Source organism: Chinchilla lanigera, unplaced genomic scaffold (genome assembly GCF_000276665.1).
Source record: "Chinchilla lanigera isolate Chin_1 unplaced genomic scaffold, ChiLan1.0 scaffold00005, whole genome shotgun sequence".
NCBI classification, from domain to species: Eukaryota; Metazoa; Chordata; class Mammalia; order Rodentia; family Chinchillidae; genus Chinchilla; species Chinchilla lanigera.
Window position 1 is genome coordinate 20,229,888 of NW_004955406.1, and position 11,237 is coordinate 20,241,124.

The 11,237-nt window shown below is 51.3% G+C and overlaps 1 protein-coding gene across 1 annotated transcript; it reads left to right on the forward strand.

Annotated features, from left to right (window-relative positions):
- The first annotated feature begins 7,060 nt into the window (after positions 1–7,060).
- Positions 7,061–10,684, forward strand: LOC106146422. The gene is made up of 5 exons (XM_013503167.1): positions 7,061–7,097; positions 7,857–8,036; positions 8,247–8,483; positions 8,578–8,803; positions 10,495–10,684. Exons 2-5 carry the CDS (start codon positions 7,931–7,933, stop codon positions 10,682–10,684), a joined length of 759 nt encoding a protein of 252 aa, XP_013358621.1. The 5' UTR covers positions 7,061–7,097; positions 7,857–7,930.
- The last annotated feature ends 553 nt before the right edge of the window (positions 10,685–11,237 follow it).

The window sequence follows — 11,237 nt, forward strand, 5'->3', positions numbered from 1 at the left end:
TTGAGTTGCACCAATGGCCTGTCTCCTTCCTTGACTACAATGCAGCACAGCCGCAGCCCATCGGACCTTTGGGGGACTGAGGACTTGCCTGATGCATTGTGAGCACATTGCCTAGGCATGTTCATGTATTTATTTTTTTTTTTTTTTGTTTTTTTTTTTTTTTTTTTTTTTTTTTTTTTATGTGGGTGGATCGCCTGCTCTCCCCCTGCCTGGGGCTCCCTGGCTGCCAGTCCATTTTCTGTTACTATTCTGAGCACCATAGGAGGAGTAATATAAAGATGAAGGTTATTTGGCTCCCGGCTCTGAAGGTTGATATGTTCAAGATTGGGCCGCTACCTCTGGGGAGGTTGTTTTTGCTGGTGGGGGCCCTCTGCAGAGTCCCAGGGTTGCACAGAGCATCACGTCAGTCATCATGTCCAAGCTCAGGTCTCTTCTCCTCTTCTCACAAATCTACAGTCCATGGGATAAGAGCTCCACTTTTATGGCCTCATTTAACTTTAACCATCTCCCAAAGGTTGCACCTCCAAATACCATAATCAGATTATTTCCATACTCACTTTACCTTGCATTTTTGATTGTACTTACTCATTGCTATTCAACACACCATGCATCGTTTGCCATGGTTAGCTTTATGTGTCAGCTTGACTAGACTATAAGACCCAGTTAATCAAACCATAACCAAGTGTTGCTGTGAAGATATTTATTTGGAGATAGGGTAAACATCTACAATCAAATTAACTTTAAGTAAAGGGGATTACCCTAGATGGCTTGAATGGGTCTCATCGAATCAGTAGAAAAGCCCTAAGAGCAAAACTGAAGGAGAAATTCTGCCCCAAGACTGAAGTCTTAACTCCTGAAAGAATTTTTAGCTTAACAGCCTACTCTAGAGATTTTTGGGCTTGCTGGTCTACCATAGCTGTGTGAGCAATTCCTTGACATACATCATTTTATACATGAATATAATATGTACACATACAGATATCCAGCTCATTCCCATGGGTTGCGTTAGTCTGGAGAGCCCTGAGCGCTAAGGGATCTGTTGACTGACTACACTCCTGCTTCCACCTGCCTGGCCCCTGAGGCAGGGTCTGTGTCAGCAGCACCCAGGACAGTGCTGGCAATGGTTAGGCATCAGTCAGTATTGCTCTGGGACAGTTCTTCATTATTCTTATTTATTTAGGTGGTGGTTGGCTTGATTTAAAATCCAAGAGAGAAGGGAAAAGAGAAAAGGTAAAAAAAAAAAGCACAGTATGGTAGTTAGTAGTCATATCCAAGGCTGGGATTTCCCAGTTGAGCCCAGCGTTGTGATCCTGCTGCTGAGTGTGCGTCTGTTTGCAGCAGAAATCAAGCCATGGCAGCCAGGAAGGTTGCAAATTTAAACTCCAGTTCACGTTCTCCTAGCAACACACACACCCCCGGCTGCTGGCTGGTGGGATCCAGGCACCAGATCTGTGCAGCTGGGGCAGGTCGTGTTGCTAGGAGAACAATGACTCTCTAGCTTCCAGCACACGTAGGTGACTGCTGGCATTACAAGGGGCACACAGGTGGGCGTCACTTTGCGTTCCTCAGTGATTGTTTCCCAGCAAGGTGAGTGAGGAGGAAACAGGTGAGGGGGAGAATGATAGAGAAAGCACAAGCCCTGATTTCTATTTGTTTGCTTAGGAGCTCGCTGTTAGTGAAAAGCCTTTTGTTTCAGAATATGTCCCACATGGGTTTGCAATTAGGGACAGAGTCTGGAGGAGCTTATGAAACCACCAGTTTCCCATGCTGTTTGGCTCTCAGCATCCACAGACCATCTGGATCGGCTGGGGCTGAAGTGTGGGGGAGTGGATGGGGGCTGGGGCCCAGGAATGAAAAGATCAAGCTGGCATTGGTTGTGGTGGAGAGGGATTTGGGTCTCCAGATTTTTCCTTTGCTTAATTACACTCACAGACCAGCCTGACCTTTCTCCTGCATCCCATTGTTGTGGCCGAATCACAGCTGTGTTGATGGACCGGAAAACAAACCAGAACGCCCGTAGCAGCCGGAAGAATGCTCTTCTCTCCCTGGCACCTTCCACTCTTACTGTGCCTGGTGGCCTGCAGGGTGAACGGCAGGGGTTGGAGACAGAGAAAAGGGGAAGAGGGCAAAGAAAATTCCATGCCAGTCACCATTTATCTGTCTTATCTCCAGCTCAAATACCTGTCTCCATAACCACTTCTACCTTGCAAAACAGACACTTCCCCAAGGAAGCCCAACTGGCAAAGCTGAGGGTTGGGTCCTGCACTGTCCTGCTCTAAGATCACCTTTTTCTCCTGCAGCTGCCGTTCTGGAGAGATAGGACATTATCTGCTGCAGATCTGAAATAAAATATGTGGAAAAAATATTGCTTTGGGCCTATTTTCCGAGAGAATGCCCAGAGGAGTATAAATTCAATTTCCCTCCAGAGAAGCCTGTGCTTCAGGAGTAGGTAGCGGAAAAAATACTTGCGTGTTCATCACATAGATTTCATTTCCTCCTTGTCGCCCTGGAAAAACTGATTTCTGAACTTTGGCCACAATAAGATGGGGCCATGGGATGGAGCTTCTGGCCTTTGGAAGATGGGCTAAAGGAAGGACCTGGCAAGCAATTCTCTGTCTGTTCTCCCTGTCTGCTGGCTGGACATGGAGCCCTGGGCAGGGGGACAGGACCCCGTGGGCCATGAGGTGATAGGGTGAGAGGATGGAGCCGAGGTCCCAGGGCCTTTGTAACATAACACTGCTACCCTGAAAAGCCAGGCTTGCTTGTGTTGAGTGTAGGGCTGCTTGTAACAATCAGACTGTTTTGATTAATAAGGCCGTGCATGAGGGGGTGTGATGAGACCATTTTTATGGGTGGGTGGGAGAGATGGTGGGATTTGGCAAGGGTGTTTCCGTGAGGAGGCACCTGGATGGGAGTGGGGTGTAATATGCTGCCATAAATTGAGGAAAGGGAGCCAGTGTGTGTATGCATGTGTGTGTGCGTGTGCATGCGTGTGTGTATAAATCATGGCAAATGGCTCTTGCAGTTATTTCTAAATTGCAATTAGTGATAATAATAAAGGTTAAGTTTTTCATGCACTCACTTTACTAAGTGCTTTACGAGTGTTGCCTCACTTAATCCTCTTAATGTTCCAAAGAGAGGAGTTGTTAATATTAGCCCATTTTATGGGTGAGGAAACTGAGCCAATAGAGATAAGTTTTCCCCAGCATCACCAGGTGGAGGTGGCTACCCTGGCTCTCATGTCACCACTGTCCACCCCTGTGGGGTGCAGACGAGTACCTTTGTAAAGAGGATGAGGACAAGGGATTCGCTGTGATCCTTGGCTGTCTGAAACAGAAGCAGCAGTAATTTGGGAGTCTCCAGGCTGCAGAGAAGCCATGCACTGAATGTCTCTAAAGGGGTGCCAATGCCTCTGGAAACCTCAGAGAGGGAGCAGGAAAAGCTGGGATGGTGGCAGGGTGCGGGGAGGTAAGTGAGGTGAAGAGAGACCAGCTTGCATTCATGGCAGGTTCAGAGGAGGGATCTGGGCACTCGGGACCAGGTGGAAGGAGGCAGTGACCAGCCATGTGTTCCTCCGATCCCGGTGCCTCCCAGGAACACATCCCCAGCTTCGGGGGTTGACAGGCCCAGCAGTTGCAGAAGGGACTCTGGGTGTGCAGGGCACCGAGCTTTCTGAGGGTGTCTTCGACTTGCAGATAGGAAGCGCACCTGTACAGCTTTATACCTTAGGCAGGAAAGGGGACTGGCCAGAGCTTGTTGACCCTACCTATGGGTGGTGGCCACCTAGCAGGTGATGTCTTAGATGCTAGCCTTGCAACAGTGAACAAAGTGACCTGGTCTTTGCCTTCATGGAGTTTTCCACAGATGATGGATGGTCCATTTGGAGGGTGAGTCAGAGGTCATAGGAACTGTGGGGTTGGGAATGGGGTGGGGTGGGCAACAGACTCAGAAGAAGGAGCCCAGAAACCAAAGCCAAGTCACACAGTGTGACTGGGGAGGACTCATTTGCTTGTGAGTGTTTTCAAACAACAAGGAGCTCTCTGTAGCAGTAACTTGTCCAAGTGTACATCAGGTGCATTTCAGGTCGGGTGGGAGAGAGGGAGGAGGCAGAGAAGAGCTGTGAGGGGAAGTGTGGACAATTCTTTTTTAGGATGAACAGACACTACTGAGAACACACTCCTTCCAGTTTCAATGTCACTTTGGGATCTAGGTTTGATATTCTCAGTGCCACAGGCATTCAGGTGAAGCTGAAGTCTTGCATAGAATTAGGGGAAAAAAAAACCCCAAACCATTGGTGGTCTGGAGCCTGGAGATATGATTTACTGTCTGAGCTGCTGCACGGAGGCAGCCCCCTTGCTCCCCACGGATGCCAGTGCTACCCTGAACAGGAGCATTTCGCTGCTCAACTGATGTGCAGCCTCAGGGCACAGGCGGATTTGCTGTCCTAGTTCCTGAAACAGGATGTGTTCTGAGTGGGAGGATATGCCTAGGATATGCAAGCATGTGTCCTCTGTTAAGCTACGTGGATTTGGGGGTGCAGAGGCAGCTCCAGGGGTGGGAGGGCATCCTCATACTCTTCCTGTGCCCTGTATGCTCTGGGACCACCATATATTTTCCATGTATACTTGCATATACTTAAGGTAGCATATGCTACCTTGTAGGTGAGAAGGCAGAGCTCCAGTCTCCCTTCTGTGGCCATCTCTGCTGAGCTCCAGCCCTCTGCTCTCAGCTGTTTCTGGGTGTCCTGCTACCCTCAAGATCATCATGTTCTCTGCACCACCACCATTTATTTGGAGTTTTCTTTGTATCCAGTCTTGCTAAGGGCAAAAGAGTCAAAGAAGAGATGGCCCTCACTAGTGGACAGTTTATCCCCACCAGCCAAGACCTCCTGGGGAACAGGGGCTACCTTTGCCCCACCCTCACGTTCCATTTGCCTGAGTTTTTGTCTTGGTCTTCTAACTGGTCCTCTGATCTCTTCTTTTGTTTGGCTCCAATCCAGCCTGCACACTTCTGCTGGATTTTTTTTTTTCTGGAGCTTAACCTCTCTGCTTCTGACCATAGTTCTCCCCTGCTAAGCAGCTTTCAATGGCTCCCAGGTGTCTGCTAAATTAGGTGATAACATCTCTGCTCAGCTCCTGGGGCTCCAACCTGTAGGTTCGATCTAACTTAGACATTTCTTCTGTTGTCTATGCTCACGATCCAGTGATAAACTGGATTTTTTACTCTTCTCCAAGCATCCCTGCGTTCCTTCTGGCTGGCTTCCTACATCTCTAAATTTCTATGGAGATCCATATGTCTTCCAAGGCCAGTCTTAAACTTGGGTCTCTCTGTGTAGTCTTTCCCAGCTTCCTGATAGGATTTTAGTCTAGCTTCTCCCTCCAATGACAGCATGTTCTGACCTTCCTTCTGTATTGAGTGTCTGGGAGGATGCTGGAGGGTCTTCAAAGGTAGCAGCAGTATTTGAGGCAGATATCAGTATTATGGTCAGGGGATCCCAGCAGAGATATACCTCAGCCACCACAACCCACAGTCCTCAAAGGAGACTTAGAAGAAGAGCCAGGAGAAAACAGAGTCATATCTGATGGCAGCTGGGCTTGTCCCATCTGGAAATCCCCATCTGGAGTGCTGGGGTCAGTTGGCCTCAGATTAGGGGCCTTATTCTCCTCAAATCACTGCTCGTCCTGTGGCCTAGACAGCCACATAATGACAAGGGAGAGTGTCTGAGCCTTGGCCAGGGAGCTACACCTACTGCATGGATGGGTGAGAGAACTGGTCAACCACATACCAGACCACTTTTACACCGCGGCCACATCTACCTGCAAATATGGGTCAATGAGTGTTCTGCAGTCTGACAAGAGGCGCATCTCCCTCCTTGGTACAGAACGACTGAAGAGCAGGGGAGGTGTCCCAGGCGGGAGTCCTGAGAGACTCTCAGGCTGCCTCTGAAGTCCCTCCATTCCCAGCTGGAGAGTAGGGGCACCAGGGGCTTGGTGACTTAATTCAAAACAAATCTTACCGGCATGCAGGTAGGTTTGCCTCTCGCTTCAGAATCCAAGACCTGGAGGGAAGCTCTACACAGGATGAGAATTGACCCAAGTAATGTCCGTTTGACTGCCAGGCATCTCATTGCCCTGGCTCCATGTGAGGGCACACACACCAGTGCTCTGTAAGTGCTGCCCACCCTATTTGCTTGGAGGACTCAGGAGATGTCTGTGCAGGTTTGTGTCCAGAGGTCCTGCTGCTCCTTGGAAGACCATCACAGAGGAAATAGCTTCTGCAAGATGATGTGATGTGAGGGGAAGGAGAACCTGAGAAACAGAATGAACAGACAAAACCACAGTGAAGCAGAGACACCGGGCTGGGACAGTGAGTGCCGCCCTTTGATTAGAGGTGAAAGGGAAGATTAGAGGTGAAAGGGAAGAGGAGGTGACTGTTAGGACTGGCTGTCACTGGCTGTGCACATCAGAGGGGAGTTTTAGGAGATGTGTCAGTCAGAGGACTTGAGATTCCCAAACACATAGCTTGCCCCAGGCCTCTCCCCTAAAGGCCTCCTCATGGTTGCTGTCCATGGTGTTGGGCAGTAAATAAATGAGGTGGTCTTGCCGGAGGCTCTTTTTTTAGGTAGGGGCGGGGACCAGGGATCCCCTCACTCTAGTATCAGTTTTTACCCTGTCTTGAGGTTCCAGGACTCTGAAATGGGTAGCATCTCTGTTCTTGTGATTCTAGGCCAGAGATCGGGGTCGGTTACACCTGTGGAGATCAGAATGGGTCGGGTGGGGAGATTTGTTCTTGGACAAGGAGCATTGCTGCATGGGTGGATGAGTGGACGCACTGACTCAAACTCTGAATAGATCCTGGTGGCTATCAGGGATATCACAGGTTACTGGCTGCTTCTGTGATTCTACCTTTGACATGGATCAAGCAGGGCCTTCCCCTGGGCCCCTAATTTGTCGCTAAGGATTGAACCAGGGAGTGCTGGCCTATATCTCCAGCCCCTTCTACTTTAAAAATTTTTGACGGTGTTTCACTAAATTGCTCAGGTTGGCCTTGAACCTGCGATCATCCTGCCTCAGCCTCCCAAGTTGCTGGGATTACAGGTATGCACCACCATGCCTAGCTATCAACTAGGGGCTTTTGGCTTCTACTTTACCCTCCAAATATTTTTGGAATAGTACTATCTATTGCACTGGTTTCCTAAAGAGCAAGCTGCCTTCTAAATTCTATATAGTAAAATTCTTAAGATCATTTAAATTTCCCATATGGAACTTTGTAATTTTGGATCTCAGCTCCATGCTCCTTTCTTTCCCCTCCACATAAAAACCTCTTGTTTGGGGAGTTTTTAACAGTCAGAACTGTGGGTCTCACTCTTCAAGTGTATTGGTATTTTCTTGTGTTCACATGCGCATTAGTCAGCTTTTCACGTGACAAACAGCCTGTAAGGAGGAAAGATTTATTTTGGCTTGTAGTTTCTGAGGTTTTGGTCCACGGGGGGTCCCCCTGGCTTTGGACCTGTGGGGGGGCAGAACATCATGGTGGGGAGTGAATGGCAGAGAAAATGGCTCACCTCATGACAGCGAGGAGTCATAAAGAGGCACAGGGGCCCCCACATCCCCTCCAAGGAGCACCCCCACTGACCTCACTTCTTTCCATTGCACCCTTCCTAAGTGCTTTCAGCACGTGGCTTTTAGAGACATTTAAGATTCAAGCCATAACAACACAGTTGCTAAAGTTAATATGGCTCAGAAATTTTGAATAAATTTTTTTTTTATCAGAATGATTTTAGTTGACTGTCAAAAACATCCCGGGAGGGAACTGAATGGGTTTGTATTTTTGTCATCCTTTTCCACAAACTGAAGAGTCCCGGCACAGACCCGGCACCAAAGGAGCAGGGCAGAGCTGGGACTAGAACCAGGACTTCCTGGGCGCCTGGATGTCACTCCGCCGGACCGCAGCCAGGGAGACGAGCCTGCTGGGCGTCACGGCGTGCAGAGTCCCATCTGTCTCCTTAGCAGCCCACGTGGGAGCATTCCCCTTGGGTAGGGAAGCCAGGGATTTCAGGGGCAGGGGGAGGGGAAGCCTCCAGTGGAGTATCCAACCCATGGAAGGAAAAGGACTCCGCAGCCCTCCCCACAGGCCACTGTATCTCGGACCGAACGAATTACTTAATTAAGTGGCCGTGAGCCGAGCAGTGCTTCCGTGGTGGTCCTTTCATCTGTTCTCTCTGTGTCCCCCCAAACCTCTCGCAGTCTTCAGGTTCTGCGGCTGCCTCCGCCGTCGATTCCGCAGGTGGCCACTGGGTGGCGCGGCCGCCCGCGCGTGCTGGCTCCGCAGTAGCTCCTCCGGGCCGCTCATCACACCTTCAGTCCGCCCGGACCCCAGCTCGCAGCCGGACTTCTGGAGGCGCCTTTCGGGAGCCTGGGCAGAGGCTCCTGGGGCTGGGGGACCAGAAGGACCTGGGCCAGGAGCTGGGTCGCTTGGAGAGGGTGGGTTGGGATGCTGGAGGTGGGGTGAAGTGGGATGGGGCATGGTGGGGCGGGGGAGCCCAAGTTGTGCCTGGGTAACCCTTGTGTCCGCCAGGGCCGCGCCTTTGGGGGGTACAATGGGCTGGACGATTGCCATGGGACAGCAGAGGAGAAAAGGGTCTTTACGCTCCGACAAGTGAGTTGGGGAGGGGATCTTCCTTATGTACAGACACACAGCGCTTTCTGGGCACCAGGAACTTTACAAAGGTTGACCAGTTTAATCCTCTGGACAACTCCGCAGACCCCAATTTACAGCCGAGGACGCTGAGGAACAGGCTCCTGTAAGGGGCAGGATCTGGATTCTGCACCAGGCGGGCTGACTTTGTGTGGCCTCCTCTCAGGACAGGGAAGGGCGTCAGGCACCCTCCACCTTGAGAGAGATGGGTACAGGGAGCTGTGGCAGCAGGTGGACAGGCCAGGGCTGGGCAGTTCCACCTGGCCTTAGGGCTCCGGGGCCCTTCACTGGCTCACTCATTCATTTGTTCAACAAATGCCAAGACAGGGCTTCCTGCTGGCCGGGCATGCACTTGGCACTCGGGCACCACGGTCCCCAGTCACTGCTGTGGTGGGGGCACTGGGGAGACAGAGATGAATCAAATCCTCACACGAATGGCAAGTGCCAAGATTAGTGCTCTGCATGAGGAAACAGCACCTTTTTCTGTGGCCCCACTCCATCCCCTCTCACCCTTGCCCCCCCCCCCCCCGTGGCATATCTGAGTGCAGATACATTTGCCAAGGTACGAGCTCAGAGCTGAGGGGATAGGTGTGACTGGACTAGTGGCCTGGTCTTTTGTGCAGGCAGCTTACAGCCATGGTCTTATTTGGTCAGGATGAGCTGGCGTTTCCCTTGGGAAGGCAGCTTCACAGAAGGAGATGCTTCAGTCCACAAGAGGTTCTGAGGGAGACTGAAATTTGCTTTCCGGCTGGGGTTTGCTTCTAGGCTGTCCCCTGACTGGTAGCATTTGCTGGTGTGGTGGATTCCGCCTGTCTGCTGGTGGATTCCAAGCCACCAATGAGAAGTCACTGAGCAAGAAGAGGTGCACAGAGTCACCCCTCAGGAGCGCATGAGCGTGCTCCGGAGCATCACCGGCAGTGTCGCTCACTAGTTGTGGGAATGTAAGCAAGTTGTTTGCCATGAAAACCTCAGTTTCTTCACCAATAAAATGAGCTAAATACATTTTCCTCAAATGCACTGGATGTGATGAGAAATGATTTAATGTTGTCCCCACCTATTTCACTTCATCCTTAAGATGGTCTCCTTTGTTCTAATGATTTGGCTTGGTGTCTGCTTTTCGGCGCACCATGAGCTCCTTGAAAGCAGGGACCATGTCAAAATCACCTTTGCATCCCCAGTGTTGAAGGGCCTGGCACAGAGTAGGAACTTAGTAAACGTGTTCCTTTCAAACCCAAAGCTTCCAGGGCAGAGCACATGGTCGGGATGTTCTGAGTGACAGCCACTCCCACAGAGGGCCTTTCCTCTGGGGCCACCTCTGGGTGCTTGGGCTTTCTCAGTGAGCCTGAGCAGACGGACCTTGTGGCCCTTGCATGGATCTCTCCAGAGGAGCCAGCACTGTTGCACTGTGTTTCAGCTTTTCAGAGTGCTGCGACCTTGTGTTGTTTGAGGGCTGGTCGTCAGAAGGTCAGCCTGAGTGTGTCCCTTGGGCCACCTGGCACCTGGCTCTAGGCCTTGGTTTCACATCTGTATCTCTTGATACCGGCTGGTGGGTGGGGACTGGGTCACAGACACAAGGAACCCCTTTCAAGAGCTCCTCTGGCTCCTCCTCATCTCTCTCAAAGTCTCTGGAACAGGGTAGAGGGAACGCTAAGGTAATGACATAGCCACACCAAACCTAAAAGTCATGCCTGCACATGGGAAAAGGACCCATGCTGGCCAGGAAGCGTTAAACCCATCATCAGTCCTGCCAGCCCCAGCTCTGGTGCACTGGAAAGCCTCCCTGTGATTTTCCACCAGTGTGAGGTGTGTCCTCCTGAAGCTCCTGTGTTCCCTGACACCTCAGCTGCTGCCAGTAGTCCCCAGCCTGACGCTGCACACTGCCGCCCACGGGATGCAGCTCCCTCGCATCCGTGCTTCCCTTCTTGTTCGAAGCTACTTCTGTCTGCAGGGGAGCATCCCTGAGGCGAGGGGCCCGGAAGCCTTGTGAGCAGGGCGAAGAGCCGCAGGGAGGCTGCCCGATCCCTGCAGGAGCCCACAATAACTGTGCTGTCACTTTCCCCACTGTTTACTGTTGCTTCCTGCTGTAGCTCCTCCCTGAACATCTGCTCACCAGAGGATGCTACCACTGGAGCACAGCACACCTTCTCCTCAGCAGCCCACCGAGAAGAGCCCTCCCCCGTACCCCTTTACCGGCCAGGTGGCTGATACCTCTTGCCCACTGCTCACTATGTCACATCAAGTCTGCCCCCATTGTTCCTGGACTGTGTCCTCCCCTGCCCTGCCCATCACCGCTTTCCTCATCAGTTCTCACCAGGATTGTCGCTGGAATTCCTAACACAGTTTCCTATCTCAGTTGCTTCCCCGTCCTATGTAATCCAGTGTGTTTTTCAACCTGAATGTACTCACACATCCATTCTTTCCTTCCTTCTTTTCAACAGATGTGCCACATTACGATGAAGACCAAGCGGTCTCAAGTGTCCTTGGGGCACCTCTGTCCCACTGCCTCTGGGGGATCTCCAGGGCCCTGGGGTAAGGCACAC

Bases quoted from the DNA above. Each gene is read 5' to 3' on its own strand.
- LOC106146422 (XM_013503167.1), top strand. From the start codon at position 7,931: ATGTCACTCCGCCGGACCGCAGCCAGGGAGACGAGCCTGCTGGGCGTC. The intron at 8,484-8,577 runs GTGGGTTGGGAT...TGTGTCCGCCAG, and splicing joins AGCTGGGTCGCTTGGAGAGG to GGCCGCGCCTTTGGGGGGTA. The intron at 8,804-10,494 runs GTAAGGGGCAGG...ATTTTCCACCAG, and splicing joins ACGCTGAGGAACAGGCTCCT to TGTGAGGTGTGTCCTCCTGA.